Consider the following 23779-nt stretch of genomic DNA (forward strand, 5'->3'; position numbering starts at 1 on the left):
ACATCACAGGACCACAATTTAGTTTGCATAGCTAAAGAAACTTTCAGCTCTGCGTAAGTATGTGCAACAAACTCAAGGCCCAACTACGGACTCTTTAGCCAGGCAAAACTCCATTGAAGCAGCCAATGGGAATTTTGCCTTAATAAGGAGGCACCTTATTCTTATTTATATTGCACTAGCATTTAGGAGCTCTTGTTATGTAGCAGGACCCCATTGTGCTATGTGTTGTACAAACAGAACATAAAGATGGCCCATTCCCCCCCCCCAAGATTTTGCAAGCTGCATCGTTTATGTTTTCTTTGATGTAACTATCCTCCCAAATCAGCAGACACAAACCTGCAGAAGAATTATAGTTAACTGCCGTTCCATTTGCACCCACCCTCTCTGTTCTGCTATCAAAACCAGAATACCCCCTTCTCGTCTCTTTACAGACAGGTCTGGGTTTCCTTCTGTGCCACTGATCTATTCACACCTCCTCTGCAAATTGGTTCATCAGCCCCACCTCCATTTACATCCCTCTGAAAAACTCAGTTCTGCCACAAGGCACACAAGACAGGAGAAAGAAAAACAGAGCAACGTGCAGCTCTCTCCATCCCTACTCCATGGTCCATTCACACTCTCGTTTGTTATGTCACGTAGCAAACCTTTGGGAAGCGTACAAATGAATAATACATCACCGTCATAGGGAAACTGAATCAAATTTTAATTAGAGAGCAGCAGCCCAGAAAATAGTCATCATTGTGGGCTCCCCTCCTAGCTTTCAGTTTGGAGTAATGTGGATCTTTCTGAAGTAGTGTAGTTGGCTGCTTATGCAGATTACTGCAATAATAAACTGTAATGTGATCGCAACAGTTACCTGAGGCAAGCCCTGGTGAGTCCGGTGAAGCGATGGTGGAACTATCAATTGTCTCGCCATCATCTCCAAATTCTTTTTTATAGATAGAGAGCATGTAGGAGATTCTATAGTCCAGTCTCACACTAAGGATAAACTACAAGACAAGTGTTTTACAATGAGATACTTTTTTTTCCTTATTATTTGGTAACCTGTTTTGTGAGGCGAGAGAGAGGTAATTTTAAGTGGGTTCAAGTGCACTCTTGAACAGACAACTGCTATATTTGTCAAACGATACTTTTTGTGATTTAATTTCCTGGGACTGACTTTTCCCACTGCAATGAGGCATTCAGGCTGCACCTCCCTCATTGAGAATATCACAATCAGTTCAGGCTTTAGGACCTGGCCACTGAATCAGACGACTGTTCCACATCTGCATGGAAACAAAGACCCAATCATTTATCTTTCAGTGCAAAACACACGTGGTGATATCCTGGCTGGTGTTTGCTTTTTGGGGGTATGTGGCAGTTAATGTAAACCTAAAAGCAATAAAGGATTATTTGTGAGGATTACTTTTTTAAAGAAACACAACTCGCTTGTTCAATTTACACAAAGGCAACTGGGTTCTGAATCTGGCTCAGTAAGTGCCTAAGGACAGCAAGATTTGGATCTGCATACATTTTTTTCCTCTTTTAGCTGTGCTTGACCTTTATTGTGCTTGTATTGTGGTATAAAACCAGTAGAAAGGGGAGTGGTAACACAAAAGCACACAGTGGAACCTCAAAAGGTACCAACATTAGAGTTATGGACTGAATAGTCAACCAGACACTATGTGAAATTGGTGGTAACGAATCAGGAAGCAGCAGAGACCAAAAAAAAAAAAAACCCCCACGCAAATACTATATTGTGCTTGTAATGCATCTTAAAAGTAGGCACATCTGGGCTGCTTGCCCCCCAACCCACTCCCACTCAAGGGTCACCCAAATTACAGCAAGATCCTGGGGCAGCCAGGTCAAGACAGCAGAGCAGGAGCAGCACCCTTTCATCCCTATCCCCCTTGCCTGATCAGGAAAGGGGTGTACTGTTTTTAGAACATGCTGTTTCCACACACTCACCCCTCTGCCCAGAGGGGGATATGTTTGCAGCCCTCCCCCCATTTTACTGTAAGTGGCTGATCCCTGAGTGAGAGTGGGTTAGAGGAGACAGGCAGCCCAGATGTACCCACCTTCAGAATGCAATACAAGCACAATACTTGTTGGTTTTGCTTGTTTTGCTCCCGGAGTGTTTACTGCCAGTTTCATAGGTATCGGCTTGAATTGTCAGTCCCTAACTCTGATGTTCTCGTGCTGGGGCTGAGTAATGAACTCAGCTGCTGCTGAATCCTGTGTCTATTGCTGGACCTGGAGCCAGCAGTTGACTGACTCTTCTGGCACCAATTGTTCGTTAACTGTACTTTGTTCAGAGTTACCTCCATTTCAGAGAGTTACGGACAACCTCCATTTCCACAGTGTGCATAACTCTGAGGTTCTACTGTATAAGACAGGATTGTGCCCTGGTGTAACACAGCCGTAACAGTGAGGGAAAAACCTCTCCAACTCCATGTGGATCTGCATCAGACCTGCTCAGACACAGGCTAGAATGCAGAAGGGACAGGAGGGGCTGCCTCACCTAATGCTTTCTCTTGCAAGCATCTGGGGGGGGGGGAGTGGGCAGGAAGAAGTAGGAACCATGGTTCGGACCTCCCAAGTGCCAGCCAGTAGAGCTGGCCAGGTGTGAAAGGAAAGTCAGCTGTATCCCAAAAATCACTGCTTACTGCCCGTCCCAGAACAAGGAGAGGGCAAGGAAGTGGGAGTGATGCTCTGGGTAGTAAACCCTTTCCAGAGCTCTCCAGGCAGTTTGGCACTACCTTCTGCTTATTTATGGGCCCTGAAATATGCAGTCTATCACATGTGGAATAAACGTATGCTACAGCAAGCATGACCTAGCAAGTGCTAGTCTTTCCGCAACTTGTAATTAAGGAAATATAAAAGGCATACTTCATAAACATTCGGTACAAACTGAAAGCTTCAAAAGTGACAAATTGTATCAACAAATAGCAGAATTTACAAAAAATACTGAAAAACTCCTACAGCGTGTGTGCACTTACAGGATGTGGGAGTTGATATGCAGAATAACAGATTCTGTGGCATATAAATTACAGCAGCACAAGGTGAGAAAAGTAAGGACATGTGCTAGTACCTCATGGAGTGGCTAGGGTAAAAGGACACTGGCCCAAATTCTGTTCTGAGGTCCACCAGCAAACATCTGGAGAGGGCTTTCAGAAAGTCTAGTCCTGCATTTCTCCAGTGTATTAGGACTTTGTTCTGTTGTTAGTTATTCCTCATTTACAACAGTGTAACTAACTGAAGTCAATGAGATTATACTGATGTAAAACTAGGATAAGTGAATCTGGGTAGACATCCTTTGTCTCTAGAGAACATTTCTTGGGATGATTTTAAGGACTAGATTCTGCCACCCCTTATGGTCACTGTGCAAGTACCCTTCTCCATGCTGAGGTGCAACCCTTGGAGAAAGATACTCCTCAATCCAAGAAAGACTGGGTTGCAGAATTCAGAGACTAAAGAAAAAGATTAAAATGACCTAGCTGCTTTGTAATTTTCTATCCTGGTTTTCACCTGTAAAATCTCAATGATTTTTAATTTGGTGTCCATCACAGTCACATCTTCGCTCTCTATGGTGCTGGCCTGCTTGCTTGGGTGGAGGCTTGGCTGTACATCAGGTATGTTGATGGGAAAGATAGATCCTCTGCTCAGTACCATTTGCGTCATCATCTCTCCCACACCATGGATGGTCCTCATAACATTGTTTCCTAGGTATTACCAAAAAAAGTCATACAACTGTTGAAACTTTCAAAACCACACACACACACACACACACACACACACATAATCTTAATAGACTTACTAAGCACTAAATCTCTTCCCATCTAAAGCTGCACTGAAGGGAAGGAGTCAAGTCAAAATACCTATTGTTTTGGAGCTAAATAAATCTGACACATCACCCTTCTGCAAAGGACATAGTTGTTGGCCAATGGACGGGCCAATAGACAAGGCTCCCCAAACCCTCATTCTCCTCATCCATGTGTTTCTAATCTTGCTCTACAGTGAACACCTGTGAGAAAGACTGTATAGTTCAGTTTCCATGTCCACTCTCATTATTGACTTCTCCATGAAGATCTTCCATAAGGTTGTCAATTGGTATGGTGGTTTTGGTGACAGAATTGTAGATTTACAAAGATGTAGGACTGGAAGAGATATCAAGAGGTCACCTAGGCCAGCCTCCTGCACTGAGACAAGATTAAGTATACCCAGGCCATCCCTGACAGATTTTTTTTTGTCCAATCTGTTGATCTAAACCTTCAATGATGGGGATGTAGACACATGCACATTAGGAACTGGACTGAGGCAAATGAATGATTTTTAACATAATGCTAAGAAGCCATCAGTAACTAAGGATTTTGGTATCTACAGACCTAAACTGATTTTAACCAGTTACCTGAAGGCAGAAACGCTTTGTATACTGTCCCCTATTACCAAACCTCTGAGCCATTTGATCACTTTATCAATGAATTGGTTATTGTGTACATTTACATCTATAGGTGCACAAAAAGTTTTTCTAATTGTTTAACAGAGATAGGGCATAATTTCTTGACACAGCACAATTACTCCCTCTGTTTACATTAATCAGTGTTCTGAACAGCAAGGAACAGGGCATTTTGAAGCATTTATTTGGATGTACTAAAAATGTCCCCATTCACAGCTTTGAACACAAACACACTTCATAAGACATATAGAGCCTACAAGTTGAACCAATGTTCTTACGGCAAAAACCTCCACATTCTCATAAAGTAGGGCTCTCCCACCATTCGCTCAACCATTCCACGTCAGGAAAATCCTGGGAAAGGGACAGATCTTATAACCCAATCTGAATATCAAAATGTTCTTTAAGTAAAGTTACAGTTCCTTGACTGGGCTCTGCCTAGGAAGAAATTCTTCCCTCAGAGCTAAGCTTTCCAGTTTCATCTAGCCCAAACAGCTCAGTTCATCTAGCAATTCTATTGATTCTGCGGGGAGTTGGATCAAACATCATGTGAGGAAGCGGTTTGTTCACACAAACTGTGCTGTTCTTCTACTCTGAATTTTGACTATCTACATTCTAGGATGGGGGAAGAAGAAAAGGAGGAAGAATTTGGGCCTTGCTTAGGACAAAGACATAAGGATTCCTACCATTGTAAATTAGTCTTTTCATTACTTGTATCTCACAGATGTGGATTAATGGAGTAAGATAAGATAATGGTGGAAAAAGATCCCCCCCTCTAAGCAGAGTTAACGGTGAGTGGAAACACCTAGGCTACGTCTACACTGGCCCCTCTTCCGGAAGGGGCATGTAAATTTCAAGAGTCGTCGTAGGGAAATCCGCGGGGGATTTAAATATCCCCCGCGGCATTTAAATAAAAATGTCCGCCGCTTTTTTCCGGCTTTTGAAGTAAGAATAAGAGCCTCCGGAAAAGGGCACTTTTTCCGGAGGATCGGGGCCAGTCTAGACGCTCTTTTCCGGCTTTTTTAAAAGCCGGAAAAAAGCGGCGGACATTTTTATTTAAATGCCGCGGGGGATACAGTGAGCCCTCGCTACTTCGCGGTTCGACCATCGCGGATTCACGACTTCGCGGAGGGGCTCCGGCGGGGGAGCAGCCCAGGCGCGCCTGGGATGCCCCCCCGCCGGCTTCCCCCGAGGCTTTGAAAGCCGCGGAGGGGCTCCGGCGGGGGAGCAGCCCAGGCGCGCCTGGGATGCCCCCCCGCCGGCTTCCCCCGAGGCTTTGAAAGCCGCGGAGGGGCTCCGGCGGGGGAGCAGCCCAGGCGCGCCTGGGATGCCCCCCCGCCGGCTTCCCCCGAGGCTTTGAAAGCCGCGGAGGGGCTCCGGCGGGGGAGCAGCCCAGGCGCGCCTGGGCTGCTCCCCCGCCGGAGCCCCTCCGCGGCTTTCAAAGCCTACTTCGCGGATTTTCAGCTATCGCGGTCGGGTTTGGAACCTATCTACCGCGATAAACGAGGGTTCACTGTATTTAAATCCCCCGCGGATTTCCCTACGACGACTAGTGAAATTTACATGCCCCTTCCGGAAGAGGGGCCAGTGTAGACGTAGCCCTAAAGTATGCAAAAGCAAACCAAAGACTGGAAGAGAAAATACGCCCTCCTCTGGAAAATTCTAAGTCGTTCCTTGAGTGTCTTCAGGATACCTCATGATTAAAGTAACTGCAACAGCCTGTATAATCTGCTACAAAAAGGTCAATAATATTTTGCAAGCTATATCATCCTCTTCTACCTTTTTTGCCACCATTCATGGAGTTCAAGTATTGTATGTGAGGAAAGAGGAGGCCTTTAACCCTGACTTAAAAAGAAGAAAAAGTTTGCTTTTTCAAAGCGAACAAGACAGACTAGTGTCACATTCAGATCCTACTCAGCATTCAGACGGGTGTGCAATCTGTCTGAACTGGGTTTTGAAAATACCCCTTCACATCCATACAAATTAAGAGGGAAAACCATTTCTGACCTTTTTGCATCATACTAGGGGGGGAAAAAGCATTAGGTACCAGACTGAAGACTAATTACTAACATCGAGGTCATACATTGGCTGATCCTCCTAACTTCCTACACATTAGAAATATTTTTATTATCTTGCTTAACAGATCGCTGGCTACCGCATGGTGCTGGAAATTGCTTATCTGGCAGAACTGATCTTTAAATTGCAAAAAACATGGAACTAGGATCACCTCTCCCCTAAAGTGCTAAACAAAGTTTATCTACATTGATTACAATGTAGTTACATGAGTGTAAAACAGGCTTACGAAAAGGAGAATCGGGTCCCTTGACCTGTAAAGCGGATCCATTTAAGTTGGGTTTTTCTAACAGTATTGACAACCAATTTCTGAAATGGATAATCTCATTTATCACACCTTGTCCTTTCAGATGCTCAGTCTACTGACAATAAAGTGTAGCTGTAGGAATATTAAGTATCCCCTTGATTTAAGAAATAACGCAGCAACAACAAAAGTAAAGCTGACCGTGAAAGATCACGGGACTGCATCACTCCTTGGGTAGCTGTGCATACCATTAATTCAAAAATGTAGGTGGAAGTTACATTTTTACCAATTTGCAATAGATATTTCAGAATGCCATTCAACAGTGAGTCAAGGTGTTTATTCAGTAAATTCATTGGTATTTGGAAAGTTAATGAATTCTGCATTAGACGAGCCAATGGAGTTGTCTTGTGCTACATACAACTGGAATACAGGAAAACTGGACCACAAAGTGAAGAATGAAGTGGGCTGTGCCCATGAAAGCTCATGACACCATCAACACATTTTGTTAGTCTTTCAAGTGCTACCAGACTATTTGGGGTTTTTTAAAGTTTATCCTATACAGACTAACTCGGCTACCCCCTGAAGCAACCGAGAAGAAGTCTTCTAGATTTTTATGGCAATCCTAATTTCCTTCTAAAAAAGCAAATCTTGAGAAGTACTTTGTAATTATCCTAATGGGCACTGAAAGCACCCGGCACGCCTCTCAGAACTGGGTCCACTGGATTTAGGTCTTCAGTATACATGCATGCAATTTCTGCTTGGAAATTCCCTGTGTATTCCAACCTCTTTCAGATATATCCTGTTGAAACAGCAAAGGACCAAGTACTTTGCAATATAGGGACTAGACTTTTTCCCCCTTCCATAAACTGTGATCAAGGGCAATGCACAATGGCATTTGGCCAGGAGCAGATCAGAAATCAAACTGTGACAGTCTCAGTATGGGCTGGTTCCTCTCTTGCTTCAGAGTGAATAGTAATCTCTTCCCCATCTACAACAGATCAGCTGTGCTGCTCTGCATGTTGGGGGCAAGGAGAGAGGAAGACAGAATCAAGATTATCCCCAATCCCCATGTCTGCTCACTCACTTTCCTGAAGGGGAGAAGGCACCACACTCTGCCTCTTCCCTCTCCTGCCCATTGCCAAATAGCTGATTGGCAGCAGACAGGAAGCGCTGGGGGGACAGAGTGTGGGTAGCTGCTGAGCACCACTATTTTCCTCTGCGGGTGCTGCAGTCCCAGAGCACCCAGGCATCGGCACCTATGCCAAGGCTAACAACAGAGGTAGGAAGTGCAAGGAAGTAAGGGGGAATGCAAGGCAGCACCACAACAGAACTAATAGCCAAGGAAAAGTAACAATGGATTCACTATTCACCTTCCTCCCAAACATTCCTTGAGCAACAACCCTTGTGCGACTGAAATATATAGCTAGAGGAAGATCAGCTAAAGGTGGTTGTCATTTTCCCTTGTAAAGCTATTTAGTGGGGGGAAAGCCTGCTTCATCAATTTTAATATTGATAGCTGCCATGGATAGGGCCCTCTTTACCAATCTAGCTTTCTTTTCATCAACCACACTGGCAAGGCAGTATCAGGCAAATCAATCTTATTCGACATCTTAGCAAATGGCAAGGTAGCAGCAATTCTATTTTAAATTAACATACAGCAGGTTTAGGCGACCAGAACCAGCACATACAGAGCACAACAATGGAGGGACAGAAGGTGCACAAGACACTCAGAGCAGCCTGTGCTTTTAGGCACATTCATGAAGAGTAGACAGAAACTTGATTTTTAGAGGTTTCCTCCAAGAGACCTAAACACAACAACCTATATGCCATTCAGTGTAAATACCTGCCTTAAAACAACAAGGGGGTAAATCAGATCTACAGAAAATATGAACCAGAGATAGGTATGTACTTCTGAACTATTACATCCAATCAACATGGTCCTGTGGATAGTGCCCTGTGTTCTATTCCTAGACTCTACTGTACTTTGTTTCTCCTTCCACCTAAGTGCTACCAGAATACAATCATAAAGTAACCTGCCACCTTCGCTGTTACTAATTGGGCTAAATCCTGAGAATTACTGAGCTACTGAGCACAAAATGTGTTTTGAGAGACTCTTATCCAGAGTTGCACTGTAAAGAATCCCAAGTATATCCTGCTATGGTTTCACAGTTCTAATACAGAATATGTCCAGGGAGTTAGAGATAAGTGATTTATTCACCAATATATAATATAATCAATGAGTAAACCAATGTAGGTCTGATAGACATTTAAAGGAGTTACAGATTGACAGGTACTAAAATAAGGGGCTAAAAAAAAAAAAAAAAGCATGATTGTCATCTTTTAGAAAGACAACTGTGCACCTCCTTTTCATTGCATTGTATTCTGGTGATCACAACTTCCTAATGAATATCAATTCATTAATTCTCACTAAACTGGCACATAATCTCACATAATTTGGCACAATTGACAACATAATGGCCTCTCTAAGATGAGACTGATTTCCAAGGAATTAAATTATAAAGAACATGTAATCGCCATAGTAGATACTGGGACACCTCATTTTCTGCATTAAACATATGTCCAGATAGAATTGTTTAGACCAGTAAATGGTTTCAGAGCAAAATAAAAACAAACAGCAAGGTGCTATGCAATATGGCATGAACGTTCAATGACCAAGCCATAGTCAGGGAGAAAAACTACTGGAAAAGGAACTGGCAAGCTATGCCTTGTCTTAAAATTGTTCCCAGCCAGTGGCTTCCATGCTGTTCCCTTTGGATCAGAATCAATAGCACTACAAGCAGCATCAACTCTCATACAATTAGGAACCTTTGTTGGTAGTCTCATTGGTGAACTAGGGATAATATGGAAAGTGTCATATAGATGCAGATGAGGTGCATAGGTTAGCGTGAGGAAGCTCAGAGAAAGCAGAGCTCCATGTCATACCTAGGCTGTGGATAAAAAATGGACCTCAGTTTCCAGGGTTGACTGCTACCTTTTACCTAAACTAATGGTTTTTAGGGCCAGATTACGATGCCCATCCTCTTTAAGGATGTTAAGATGCAGTTAATTGGCTAATCAAGTAGTTGATAAAAATTCTATCGACTACTCTAGTAGTTGATGAGGGAAAGCAGCCCGGCTCAGTCCAGGTCCGGGACTTACCCCTGCTGTGGCTCTGCATTTTAAATATAGTAAGAGCTGGGCTGCCTGAAGAAGTGAGTAGTCAACGAGATTAAATGATAAGCCTAGGCTTATCAGTTAGTCAACTAGTGGACTCATTTACATCCCTAGTCCTCTTTCTGCACAAGTAGCCTGCTGGGCAGCAATGGAACCAGTCATGGCAAACGGTACTATTCTGCAAGAGGAAAGGGATCACTATTTGGCCCTCGGTTTATTTTACACTTTATCAGGTAGTAAATACAAAACTGTTGAGGATACTTTAAAAAAATAGACTGAAAACATTTTCTGCAAAAATATTATTGACTGAACACAAGACTCTATCCAAAATAACAAATATAGCTAAATATATACCTAGTATTATGCATTTCTATTCCTATTCATACCAGTCACAAAAGGACTGATTCTGTTCCCATTGACATTAATGGCCAAACTTCCGTTGACTTTAATAAGATTGGATTCCTAGGGTTCAAAAGTGCTCTAGAACTTAGAGCTGCAGAAAGGTATTCAAGAGTGCTCAGCTCTCAGAAAGGCATTTTTAAAAGACAACATGTTTTCAATCAGATTTGAGCAGCGAGGAATTCCCATTAAGAAATTCTGGGAGCTCTTGGGTGCTGAACAACATTGGAAATCTTACTTTTAGGTGTATAAATGGGAGTTGTTGGATGATGGATTCTTTTTTAAAATCTGGTGCTTAATGATCAGCTGGAAGACAAATGCCCGGGGGCAATCACTCCAAAAACTGCTCATTAACTTGTCCAGTGAAAGAGAAACACATCCATCAATCTTTCTTACAAAAAAAAGGGGGGGGGAGGTAAATGAGAGGTTCTGCAGCCAATGTATGACAAACTGAACACATAAAATAAACAGAACAACAAGTTCTAGGAAACATGTTTACCTCACAAAACCTGGATACATTTGTGTTATTAAATACTGTACAGCCAGATGTATTGAGGTCTCGCAAATATATTCAGTATTGCCATGGTGCTTATGTCCTCAGGATATCTTGCAATGTGATAAGAACCTGGCAGCATAGGCTACTTAGAAAATTCATGCTTAGGCACCTCATCTCTCATCCAAACTTACAGAAAAGTAGAGGAAACAATGGGTAAATGGAATAGTAAACTTCAAATATCATCCCTGTTTGCGGTGTCAAATATTTCTAAATATCACCCTGAAATTACTTATTTGTTGTAGTTTTGATTAACCTGTTGTGACACTGCATCCCATATTCTTCATGGAGATATGGTTATGGTTGGATTATGGCATAACTAAGATGTATTTTGTGCAAGACGGGGCATGTAAAGTATCACTGGAAAGGTGATGATTTATTAAATATGATTATATTTGTATACATACATAATTTTTGTATCAGAAGTTAGGAATATTGTCTGCGCACCTATTATAATTATGTTTACACCTGGCGAATGCCTGCTAGATGGAATGCAATCAGTCTAGATTGGTGGTTGGAACAGGCTATTAAGGAAAACAACAGGTTTTAGAAGATGCTCATCTACAAATGAGGACACTCTAAAGAATGGCTGCTATGGCCCTACATGGCCATGTGATGGAGTCACCTAGTACTGGACTCCATCTTGGAATACCAGTGTGGGAACTAAAGTAGAAGACAAAGGATTACTGCCATATACAAAAGCTATTTAAGGTTGGAGAGTGACATCAAAGTTCTTCTCTGCCTCCCCACCAAAAGACACACATGGAAACACCTAGAAACAAAGACTAATTCCTGCAACAGAAGAAGCCTGGTGGCAATGAACCCTGAGACCTAGAAAAAGAAGGTTATTGAGGCAATTGAGCTGTGATGAATCAGAAGAGATTGTGAGGTCTAGATTAAGGATGTTAAAATGTGGTTAATTGACTAGTCGACTGGTCGATAGGCATATCCACATTCTTCCTTTGAAATGTGCAAGAGCTCCCAAAGGAGGAATGCGGAACTCTGCGTACAGCTGACTCCGGGCTGCACGCGGTGTCAGCTTTGAAATGCACAAAGAGTCCCTGACTGACCCCGGGCTCCATGCTACACTGCATGCCATTAGAAGCCCGGGGTCAGCTGAGGACTTCCCAGCTGACCCTGGGCTCCGCACAGCACTTCTCTGGAACCCGCCCTGAGTTCTGGGGAAGTGCTGCATGGAATCCGGAATCATCTGGGGAGTCAGAGACGGCATTTTAAAGGGGCAGCCACTGCCCCTTTGAAATGCAGCCTCTGCGTGTTTCAAAGGGGCAGCTTATCCTGGGCTCTCCATTGCTTTTCCCCAGCTAACCCCAGGCTCCATGGCAGCTGCCGCTTTGAAATGCACAGAGGTAGCGTTTCAAAGGGACATCCGCTGCACAGCTGATCTGCGGATCAGCTGTGCAACGGCTGCCCCTTTGAAATGCCGCCTTGGGGTTTCAAAGCTGCAGTGCTGCACAGCTGTGCAGCGCTGCCACTTTGCAGTATCCCTTCCCCACTCACCCCACTTTGCTGCTTCTATTTCTTAGCAGCGGGGGGGGGAATCAATTAGTTGATTAGTCAATAAACAAATTCTTTTCAGATAGTCGATTAATCTTTAACATCCCTAGTCTGGATATCTAATATCACTTGAGTATTAGAACCTCTATCCCCAAAGAATTGTCTGTTCCCACAACTCTAACCAAGATCAGAGCAATGGAAGCTCCTTCCTCAATTTTTCCTGATCCCATGAACTACTGGGAACCTATACCTTCCACAAATGTCTGTGGCTCTTGACAGCTGACTGTGCTTCATAGAAAGACCAAACCAGCATCAAGAATGGGCCCTTTGCCATTATGTTCCTATGCAATTAGGTGAATTACAGCTGGAACAGGAGTCAACTCCAAATGCCCTTGCTTTTGTGCATTCCTGCAAGACCTTAACACCGATTCAGTGTAAGCTTTTTAAGTTTTATTTATATAGAACCAGCCCAGGGCATGTAACACTGGCAAGAATTATGGGGTCCTCTGGCTGAGAGCCACATGTGCTGTAATGACTAGTTACCATGAGATAAATTAAAAGCCCCATAATAGCTTTAACTCTATATGTCTTTGCCTTTGTTGATCTTGCTACCTTTCTTCCTGCAGTTTAATTTGTGTGCATGAAAAGCTATAGCCATTTATGAGATATACAGCACCAACACTTCAGTACTTAAAGGGACACATTTTATTTTAAACTGTTTCAGCTATAGATTGTTTGCCAGGATAGAAAGTCCCATAGCTCCATTTGTGAAAGAGGTATTAATTATTTTACAGGTTTTTCTATAAAATTTGCTCATAAAGAGTGAAGTACATTCCATACATAAACAAACACCACACTTTATTTCTTCATTAAACCATGTGTTATCCCTCCATAAACTAGATGACCTCAGGATAGCCTATTAAAATAATTCATAACCCGACAGGGTAGAGAGTGGGGCCAGCTCTATATCCTATGGGGACCATTGAGAAAAAACACGAGACCACATCCAGCTCCCAACTCCCCAATAAAACCGGATCTCCTAAATGTATTTACAACACAAACATCACACACATCTCCAGTTTGCCAACAATCTACTCCAGCAATGATGAAACGCCATAACTCTTCCCTTTCTGTAAGGCTCTGCCATTTGTGATGGCATCTCCTTCACTATTACATAGACCAGAAAACCAGACAATATTGGCACAGTTCAACTTTTTAACTGGGAGGCGAAGAAGGCAGGTAGGGATTTTAACGTCTGCAGCAGCATGCTGGCCCTGAAGCCATAAAGAGAGTCATGGGAATCGTGGTTGGCATTCTAATTGGTGAGATGAGCACATGAATGCTATATTGGGTCATTGGAAGAGCAGGGCACTCTAGTGTCACACAGGAAAACACATCTAGTGGTAGAAAGAATAAGAAAGGGAAATATTCCACTCCAGAAAATCAAGCATACCACTTATGTTGGCTTCTTTTTGTCCAAATATTAGCCCTCAAAAAGCAGCAATTACTGCATTATAGAAATTGGTGATCAGCCTGCCCAAATTCCAAGAGTTAATCTGCAAATAGTCTGCTGAATATTTTTTAAATTGTTGGTATAAATTATCTCTCCAGTCTGACAGGTAGGAACTGCCTTGTTAGGGCTGCTAATCAAAACCTGCTTCAAGATGATGTTTAGACGTGTTAACAATAAAAAGGAGCAGCTAACGGATGGATGCAAGACTTAGAAACAATCTCATCAGTTCAATAGGACCTGGATGAAATCCTTCCACTTTTTCCTCAGTGGCAAATGCTCCCAGGATGCAGGAGAATAGGTAGAAGGCAGGATTGATGGAGTCCATATGTAGAGTCTATCTCCCCTCTATTCTAATCCTTGTTTGATTTCTGAGTAATCAGCACCATAGTTAGTCAGAGGAACTCTCTACATTACTTCACATTGATTAATTTTGGGGGGGAGGGAGGAGAAATGCAGGGTCTATGTGCCTTCCAATGGAGGAAATCAGTGAGGGGAGTCCCAGTGGGCCCACCGCTATGCAGATCCACCAGCCATTACCTTACACACAGAAAGGGTGTGAAACAGTTAAATATCCGTTAATTGAATAGTCGAGTAATCTCATGAATTCTTATCGGTTACTCAACTATTCTATAGTCCCCAGGGGTGTGGCCGACAGCCGGTGTGCTCCAGCCTCACTCCCGAGGAGCCCCTGCCACTCTGCACTGCTGCCTCTGTATCAGCTCTCCTCGCAGACTGGCTGACTGTCACACCATGCAGCTGCCTCTGATACAGAGACAGCAGTGCAGGGTGGCAGCCACCCCTTCTGGAGCGGGGTGATCTGAGCTCCCATACCAGGGAGCTCTCCTGCTGCCCCTCGTCTTGGATTTAAAACCGAGCAAACAAGCAGAGAAGTAAATAAGAGCTGTGGTCCCACCTCTTTTCAAAACCTACTAGCACAGGACCCGCAAATCAGAGTTTCCAACCAGGTGCAGACATTATCAAAACATTGCTCCGAGTGAAGACTCCACTTAACTGCAAACAAGGTAAAATGTACAATAAGGCAGTGATTGCAATTATAATCCTGGGTAATCTCCCATAGAATTCTGGTGGTACAGGAGTTTTGACTGCATTAGGGCTGAAGGATTGGGCCTTCAGACAGTGCTAAAACTGAAAAGAACTTATTTATGCTGTTAAGTCATCAGTTTCATGTATCAAGTCTGGGGTTTGATGTGACAGTTGAAAACTCCAAGCTTCTATTAAGAACCATACATTACAGCTGCAGCCTAGACATTTTTTATTAGTGACTGGGTGGACTGAATAAAATCTCTGAAGATTTCACAACGTAATGATTAGCCCCCAAAAATAAAACCCAACAATTACAAAAGGGACCGTGGCTTGTCTAATTGTTAATATTTAGCATGGGTTCTTTTAAGAGAGACCTATGTAAGCCTCAAGTTTTGCAGGCCAGTTAGGCAAAGCCCTGAGTGAGGAGCTGCACAAAGCCATACATCCCTACGGGTAACATGGGGCACCAAGCATACCTCAAAAGTAATATCCTACCTCCTGCATGTCTGATAGGTGCACAGTCTGCAGTGTGGAGGGGGTTTCATGGCTGTAACACTGCCCATTTGAGAGGGATGTGAGCTGTCACAGATAAAGAGAGAGCACATTACCTGCATTCCGCTGAGCTTGGAGTCTGGGATGGTCTCTTGTCCCTTGTTATTGGCACCAGAACCTCTTCCATTCTTAGTAAGGGCTAGGAACAATCCACCCTCTACACATTTACATACCATTTTATATCTGATCAAACAAGCGCTTACTGAAAAATCAATGTGGTGCTTTCTAAAGTCAAGCTGCAAACAAGTCTCCTATAGCTATGAAATGTAGATTGGGCTGCTTGCTAGTGTAATAGTGACTTTTTTCAAAATAAAGTTAAGAAATGGGTGTTGTAAATTCAAAGTGAGAATTAAAAGGCAGGACAGATACTGCTAAAAACAGATGAATCCAGCCACTTCAGTTATATAACAGAGAGAGTGTGAAGATGTATAAAGGGGGAATGGAACTCCTAAAATTAATTACTACAGGTTATAAATCATAACATAACCCCATTGATGGTTTAGCCTCATGATAGCATTCCTCTACCAGAAAGCTAGGCTCAATTCCTGGGGCCTGATTCTTTGATTCCCTCCATCTTGCAAAGTCACCAGCACAAAGTAGGTGTAAAAACACTAAATCAGATGATCACATTTTCATGTAAGGGCAAACGGCTGCACAAGGTGCAAGGGAATGGGGAACAGGGTACCTGGTTTCTTTTTCCCTGGGATGATAAGGAGTGAGTGTGTCATGGAGACAGCACACTCAGCCCATACTGGCCTCTTCCAGTAGCCCTTCCATAAGCAGGACTCCCAATAGCATCAAATCCATGCTACAAGACTGGGTATAGGAAGGAGTAAGAGTTCAACAGCAATCTGTACTGATGGACTTATGAAATGTTGCCAGTTTCTCCATAGTTGCAAGAACACGGGTTGTTCTATTTACAGACTTTTAAAGGTGTGGAAAGAGGATTGGGATGGAAAAAGTGGGGGTGTTTGTGTGTCTGACAGAATTATATGAAGTAAAAAACCCCAAGAAAGTGCAGCTACTCCACGACTTGGGACCATTACATCCTGTCTTTGCAATGCACACTTAAGGATTCCTTTATACGGAGGATGTCCTCAATCACGTCAGGAATATATGAGTCTATCATGTCACAACAAGTTAGTGACTGTCTTAGCCTGAATTTTAGGATATGAATTCAACAATTTAGTCCAACTGAGGACTTAGCACTTGGATCTCATTCAAACTAGCAAGAAACCAACTCACAGAGAAGTTATAAATCGTTGACATTTCGGCCATACCAGCTGTCTTTTGAATGTCAAGAGCCACAATACCTGATACTGTTTGCTACTTTCCCCTTTGTTATTTTCATTTTTGCTCAAGTTAATGATGATTTTATTTTTAAAAGCACCTTCCTTTTAGCTACACTAAGATCTTCAGAGTTGCAGTTATTGGAACATGACCCTTGAGAATACTCAATGCCAGTGATAAATCATTCTCAGAAAGCAGCCCCGCAATAGATGCACCCTGAGGTCCTAATTTTGTGCATGCCAAAAGTATGTACATCCACAAGAGCAAGAGAGAACTGCAATCTGGTGTGCTGCCTGGGAGCATGCCAAATTGCATAAAAGGTACAGGCCTTTTCCCATTCAGTACCACTCTGCACATCGCTAGCAAGACTAATGCACAGCCGGTATTCTTTTTGGACGCGTAAGTTAGAAAAGGAGCAGAGACACACTGGTGACAGAGCATGGTCAACCAGAGATGACGCACAACTTCATCATCTAGAAATGGCTCTGTGGGATGGCCAGGAAGTATCAAGTTCTTCCAACTGGAGACTGACTGTCTTTACACAGTAAGATTTTACTGCAAATATCCAGGCCATGCCGAGACACCCAAATGACCCTAGCAGTCATCTGACCCAAAGATGCAGACTAGAGATGTAATGGAATAGTGGATTAACTGATAAGCAAAAGCTTATAGGTTAATGCTCTAGACAACATTCATTCCCCCCCATCCCTCCACTTTTTGCCAGTAAAATTTTTAGCAGGTTGGCCAGCAGCCCAGCTCAGTCCCGGCTTGCACTGGGTCCTGGACCTACCCCCGCTGCAGCTCTGCATTTAAACTGTAGTAAGAGCCAGATGGGCAGGCAGCCTGGCTCAGTTCTGGCTTGTGCTGGGTCCGGGTGCTCAGACCCCTTCCTCACCAGACAGGCGCTTCCCAGGAACTATAGAATAGTCGACTAACCGATAAGAATTCATGAGGTTAATCTACTATTCAATTAACCAATATTTAACATCCTTAATGCAGAGCAGTCTGACACCAGGCCTTTTCAAGGCTATGCTAGTCTCTCACCCAAAGGTGGAACACACAGCAACACCCACAGCCACATGTCTCCAGTCTATTTGTAGTGCTCATCAGACTTACACTAGTGGAAACAACTACAGCCAAGAAGGAAACTAAAATGGGTCAGCACAGACACAGGCTGAGGTTAGACACAGGGAGCAGAACACTTTGTCCAGCACCTCTTGATGAAGAAAGTGGAGGTAAAAATAGAGAAAATGGCACGTGACATTATACCAAACAGTGTTGCATCCAGTGATCCAATCTAGGTGGCCAGCCTGTTATGCATAGATTTAATTCAGTGAAATCGGTGTTTGTTCCCCCACCCTTCTCCCCCACCATGCACACACCTATGTTTGACTTCCACAGCCTTTCACCATTTTCTATACTGAAGTGTAAAGGTATCAGCAGTACCTATTATTCCCACTGATCTTATTTGTATCTCTCAGGGCGCTAACTCCTGACTTTCTGATCTTTGTTATATTGGGGTAGCTCTCAATTTACACCAGCATCATGGAGCAGAATCTGACACTGTACTCAATAGGTAACTTTCTTTCCTCCAGAATAGCCTGAAACAAATATAATCAGGAGAAAACCAAACTCGTGAAACAGAGCTATAACCTGATATTGGTGAGTAAAGACAACGAGTGGAGAGAGACCTCAGGTTTCCAGACATGAACAGAGGTCAGACTGAACCAAATCCCAGGTCTGAGTGCCGAGCTCTTGCAAACTCTGTGAAAGTTTGGCTCTAGAAACAAATTTTATTCCACAGAGGGATATCTAGAAATGAGCTTGCAATGCAACACGGCAATAAAAACAGCCAATTCAAATTGCAGCCACCAGTCACCGATAATCATCCCTCTCTAGCTTTCTCTACCTGGAATATAGCATTCAGTACAGAGCACTGAATTCTGTGAAAGACTTTGACAAATAGGAGGCAGTTCAGAGAAAGATTAAAAGAACTAAATATGCATTGCTTGGCTCACAGATGACAAAGGGGGAAACATGATAACAGTCTATAAATATTTGAAGAGTATAAACATCAAGGAGGAAGAGGAATTGTTTAAGGTGCGATACAGGCAGAGCACATAATCCAATAAAATTAAGAACAGAAAAACTGAACTTTCTGACAGACTGGGAAATACTCTTCCTAAACGAGGTGTGGAAGTCCCAGTGTTTAGGGCATTTAAATGTAGACTAATATAAGAAAGTATACACCAGGAGCAATCCTGTATCAGCAGGAAGATGGATAGGATCATAAGTAGGTATTTTCTATCTGCTCCTTCTATGACTAACAGCTGCCAGAACAGCACCTCACTTAAATGGACAAGCATCTTGCTCAATGACTGGTAGATGCCTTTGCTATACATGAGCAACTGCTTGTACCAAATCCCAAAGCCACAGCAACTCTCTCCACTTGTTTGGAGCTGGCAGTTCCATATCAGATTCTACTCCTCAATATCCCATGTGGCACCCTATGACAGTGTATCAGTCAAAAAGTTCTATTTAACTAATTATTTTTATGCATTCTGAAATCATCTGTTGTCCACATAGTTGGATGGATGTTCCTACAGATGGATCAAAGACAAGTATCATAAAGTGCTTCCTTGCTAAACAGTAAGTCACACATTTTCATAAAAACTTTCACTACTTTTTCTCACCTCCATCCTGAAATTTGCTTAATTTTTCCAAGTATGATGATAAAGGACCCTGGACAATATCTAGGATAGCCAGCAGTGTCCTGGTCAGTCTGAGCAGCTCACTAAAACTATAAAAGCCAAAGTATATGAGATTTCGAGCCAGATGCACTACCTGTGGAGAAAGAAAAACAATGATGAAGTTAGTCTCTTCAACAACAACATCAGTGGTGTTGAACTGTACAAAACCATAATATTTTGTCCTGTCCTTTTGTCTTTCACACAGACTATGGGCCTGACTCAAGGCCCAGTGAATTCAGTGAGATTCTCTACTTTGCAGGGCTCTGGACCAGGCCCTTAATTGTCAAATGCTTTGCAGAGCTAGATAACCCAATTACTTGGTTAAATGAACGTGGAAGAGAAATCTGCATGAGATCGAGGTTGCGCTGGGGAGATATAGTTCCATCTGAGAAAAGAAATGAGAAGGAAAGTCTATGAGGCAGATAGATGCCAGAAGGCTGTTCCAGATGGCAGAAGCTGCAGTAGAGACATATCTTGAAACAGCAGTCAGACTGTGGTAAGGTAAATACAGAGTGAAGGCAGGGCTGCAAGGCCAGCGGTAGTTTAAACAAGGGCTGCAATAAATGTCCTTTCACTTGATTCTAGAAGACTCAGTCCTATGTAACCTTTCTTCTGTCTGGTGTTCTGAACCATAATAGAGGACAAACTTATGTGGTGAAACACATTTTCTTTATTATTATCATATCTTACATAAAATACAGCATCTTTCATCCCAACAATCTCAAACCTCTTAACACACACAGAAATCACTTCATTTTCCACTGAAATGCAGCCACCTCTGGTGTGGTGAGCAAATGCAGATGCCTAACAGCGCATAGCACCAATACAGTATGTCAAGAACAAAAGTGGGAAGCAAAAAAGAGAGTGAAATTAAGGAAGCGGGTATTAAGTTTTAAATATCATTCTGTAATAGAATGCAACCTCAGTACTATGAACACCAAAGTTACGAATCAACCACACACCTCATTTGGAACAGGAAGCATGCAATCTGTCAGCATCAGAGACCAAAAAAAGCAAGTATTGGAACAGCACAGTTTGGTGTTAAACATAAATTACTAAAAATAAAGAGAAAGTTTAAAAAGAGATTTGACAAGTAAGGGTACGTCTACACTGCATGGCTATTTCGGGATATCGGAGGTATGCCGAAATAGCTACCCCACGTCTACACAAGCCACCTGTTATTTCGAAATACTTTTCGAAATAATGGGCATGCTATTTCACCATCCCGGTAAGCCTCGTTGCACAAGGGTTAAGGGATGTCTCGAAATAGCATGCTATTTCGAAATTTGGTGCTGTGTAGATGTGCCAAATTCCAAAATAAGCTATTTTGAAATAGATTCAAAATTTTAGACGCAATTTGTGTAGCACAAATTGCTTATCTTATTTCAAGTTTAAGGTGCTGTGTAGACGCACCCTAAGGCAAATGGTTCTGTGCTTGTTTCATTCAAATTAAGATTGTTTTTCTTCTGCATAAGAAAGTTTCAAAGCTGTACTAAGTCAATGTTTAGTTGTAAATTTTTGAAAGAACCATCATAATGTTTTGTTCAGAGCTACAAACATGACAGTTACAAATACTCTACATTCCCGAGGTGTTTGTAACTATGAGGTTCTACTGTATAACTAATTAAATAGATTCTTAAATGAGAATTTTTTTTCCAAAAGAAAACCTGGTTAATAGGGCTAACAGTTATGTCTACTGCTTCACTGTTTGATTCATGGAGTACAATAAATTGACCAAGATAACTGAAAAGTACCTCAAATGTAAGTTTGTTTTTCTCTTTGTCCCCAAAAGGAAATGGCTGATTTACAACTTCTCTCAAGTAGTCTTCTACAAATTCCATAGTCAAAGCAAATTTCCTCTTCATGTCATTTCTCGAGGAGTCTGTGAAAGAATCATACCTACCAGGCAAAACAGAGAGAAGCAAAAGTAACCTCTTTCACTTATATGTTGAGATGTAATATAAAAAATAATGACATCTCAGTCACTCGTGATACCTTATTTTAAGATCTTTTGTACAGAAAAGGGCTAGATTGCAGTTAGTCCTGCATGTGTGCACCCCGTGGCATCTTGCCCAAAAGGCTATCTTCTGTCCACTTGTACTAGAAGTTGGGGTTGGGGAGAGCTCAACAACAGAGGTGATAGGAGAAAAGATGGTAAGAAGTTAAGTCCATGATCAACTCCTTCCCCACCTTCCTTTTATTTGTGTGCACAAAAGCTCCAAAAGAAATGAGCTGATCAGGAGGGGGAACACTCGCTGCAAACTAGGAAAGAAGGCAGCGGTGTTTGTGGCACATGTCCCTCAGAACTACTGTGTCTGCCATAGGCTATGTCTACATTACGGAGTTTTTTTTAACTCCGCCACGTCCAGGGAACTCATCTGCGCAGCCGAAATTTTTTTCGGAAGAGCAGACGCACTCTTTCAAATGCCCTGTACTCCTCATTTTATGAGGACTAAGGGCTCTTCCCAAAAAGGAGGTTTTTCCGACATTTGGCCCCGTGTAGACAGGCCAAATATCGGAAAAGCCTCTTCCAAAAAAAAAACCAGAAAAAGGTACGCAAATTGTGAAGCGCATTTTGCGTACCTTTTTCCGAAAAAAAACCCCAGCAGTGTAGACATAGCCTCAGACACAAAGCCCCAATGCATCAAAGCAATCAAGCAGACAAGCTATCCCCATTGAAGTGAATGGGACTCCTCCCATACTTAAAATGAAGCATGTGCTTAAGTGCTCTCCTGGAACAAGGCCAATCCCCTAAATTGCTTCAACTGACTGTAGATTGCAGCTGTAATGGCACAATAAAGCTCTAAGTGTAAAACTAAGTTTCAGCCTTGTGAGGGTGTGATGCTTAACAGAACATAATGGCTTTGTGCTTCACCGTTCCCAGTAAAGGTCACTCCATCTCCCCTATCACAATGTATTTTAAAAACCGCACTCACAAATAAAGTGACCCTTTTACATTTCCACGATTAATAGTGCCTAATGGTTTGTGTTCTGCAGCAAAGTATCTGCTCACAATATTGCATTAAAATTTCAACCCCTTTCAATTTTATTCTGAGTAGGTTTGATCCATTGAAAATGCTTTAGGGTTTGTGAACTTACTCATGGATGGTGATCTTGGTAGGAATTTCAGTCCACAGTCTAGCATATCGAACGGGTACTACTGACTCCTGAGGATCTCTGTCAACGTGCATGTGCAGCATAAGACGGCAAAAAGAAGCCCGGAGGTCATAAGGGAGGCTTTCATCAGACATACACCGTAGGATCAAGTCCACTGAGAGCTGAGTTGAAATCTGATTTATGGCTAGATACTGACGGTCCAGGCACATCCTTGCAAAGAGGTTTAATTGGTACCTGAAGGTAATAAAAATAAATGGCATATTTTCAGGGGGGACTTTAGGTTTCTTTGAATGGCACAGAGCAAAATACCTGAGAATATACTCTCAGGAGCCTGATCTATGCCATTCCCAATATAATTATACCACCCCTTTGTTAGCAAAGACACCCACTTGCCATTACAAACCCTACTATTAATCTCCTGTGCCCATTGATTTTTATACTGAACTAACACTAGAGTTCAAAGGAAGTCCCTTGCACAGAACAGCGGTGGGATGAAACCCTTGAGCTATTCATTTTCAATACATTAAGACTTTGTTTCATGCCCCCACCTTCCCGGATCTGGAAGTGCTGATGGTGCTCATTTTTTAGTGTTCCCAGACAACCGCTCAGAGCACAGCTTGTCTGAAAGAGTATCCTAAAAGGAGCTGTTGTGCTATCGCACCTGCTAGGAAAGGGAGGAGATAAAATCACAGCATTCTGAGAGCACACAGGAATATGTCAAAAGCATATATGCTTCACCACACTCTCTGGAAAATATTGGATAGATTGTGATCCTGCTTCTTTCCACAATTTTTAACAACTTAGATCCAGTTTTTGAACGTGCTAATGAGCTTGCTTCTAATTTAAGACAATAGCTATTGATTTCAATAGCTCCCCGAATAGTGAAATTGTTTTACCTGTAATAGGTGAGCACTTCGAGATCAGCCTTTGTGCCTTCCTTAGCCTCCTGGGCCAGATGCCTGATAGCTTTGCCATGTGGTTCCTTATTGCTGTCAATCCAGTAGAGCCAGACCTCTTCCTCATCAATATCGTCTGGGATGATGGAGCATTCCAAGGGATTGTCTATTTGCATTGAAACCAGCCTTCAAAAAATAACACATAAGCCCTCTCACAAATGTGGCAA

General features: G+C 42.6%; 1 protein-coding gene across 2 annotated transcripts in view; it reads right to left on the reverse strand.

Moving 5' to 3' along the window:
- Positions 1-23779, reverse strand: part of ITPR2 (inositol 1,4,5-trisphosphate receptor type 2) — a 319703-nt gene that overhangs the window by 184845 nt on the left and 111079 nt on the right. For both annotated transcript variants that reach the window (XM_075898795.1, XM_075898803.1), the window contains exons 18-23: positions 23553-23738; positions 22639-22890; positions 21294-21438; positions 19483-19633; positions 3508-3701; positions 857-989 (exon numbers count right to left, since the gene is read on the reverse strand). In XM_075898795.1, the coding sequence (XP_075754910.1) occupies positions 857-989; positions 3508-3701; positions 19483-19633; positions 21294-21438; positions 22639-22890; positions 23553-23738 (1061 nt within the window). The remainder of the gene's footprint in view (positions 1-856; positions 990-3507; positions 3702-19482; positions 19634-21293; positions 21439-22638; positions 22891-23552; positions 23739-23779) is intronic.

This window comes from Pelodiscus sinensis, chromosome 1, assembly GCF_049634645.1.
Source record: "Pelodiscus sinensis isolate JC-2024 chromosome 1, ASM4963464v1, whole genome shotgun sequence".
Taxonomy (NCBI): domain Eukaryota; kingdom Metazoa; phylum Chordata; order Testudines; family Trionychidae; genus Pelodiscus; species Pelodiscus sinensis.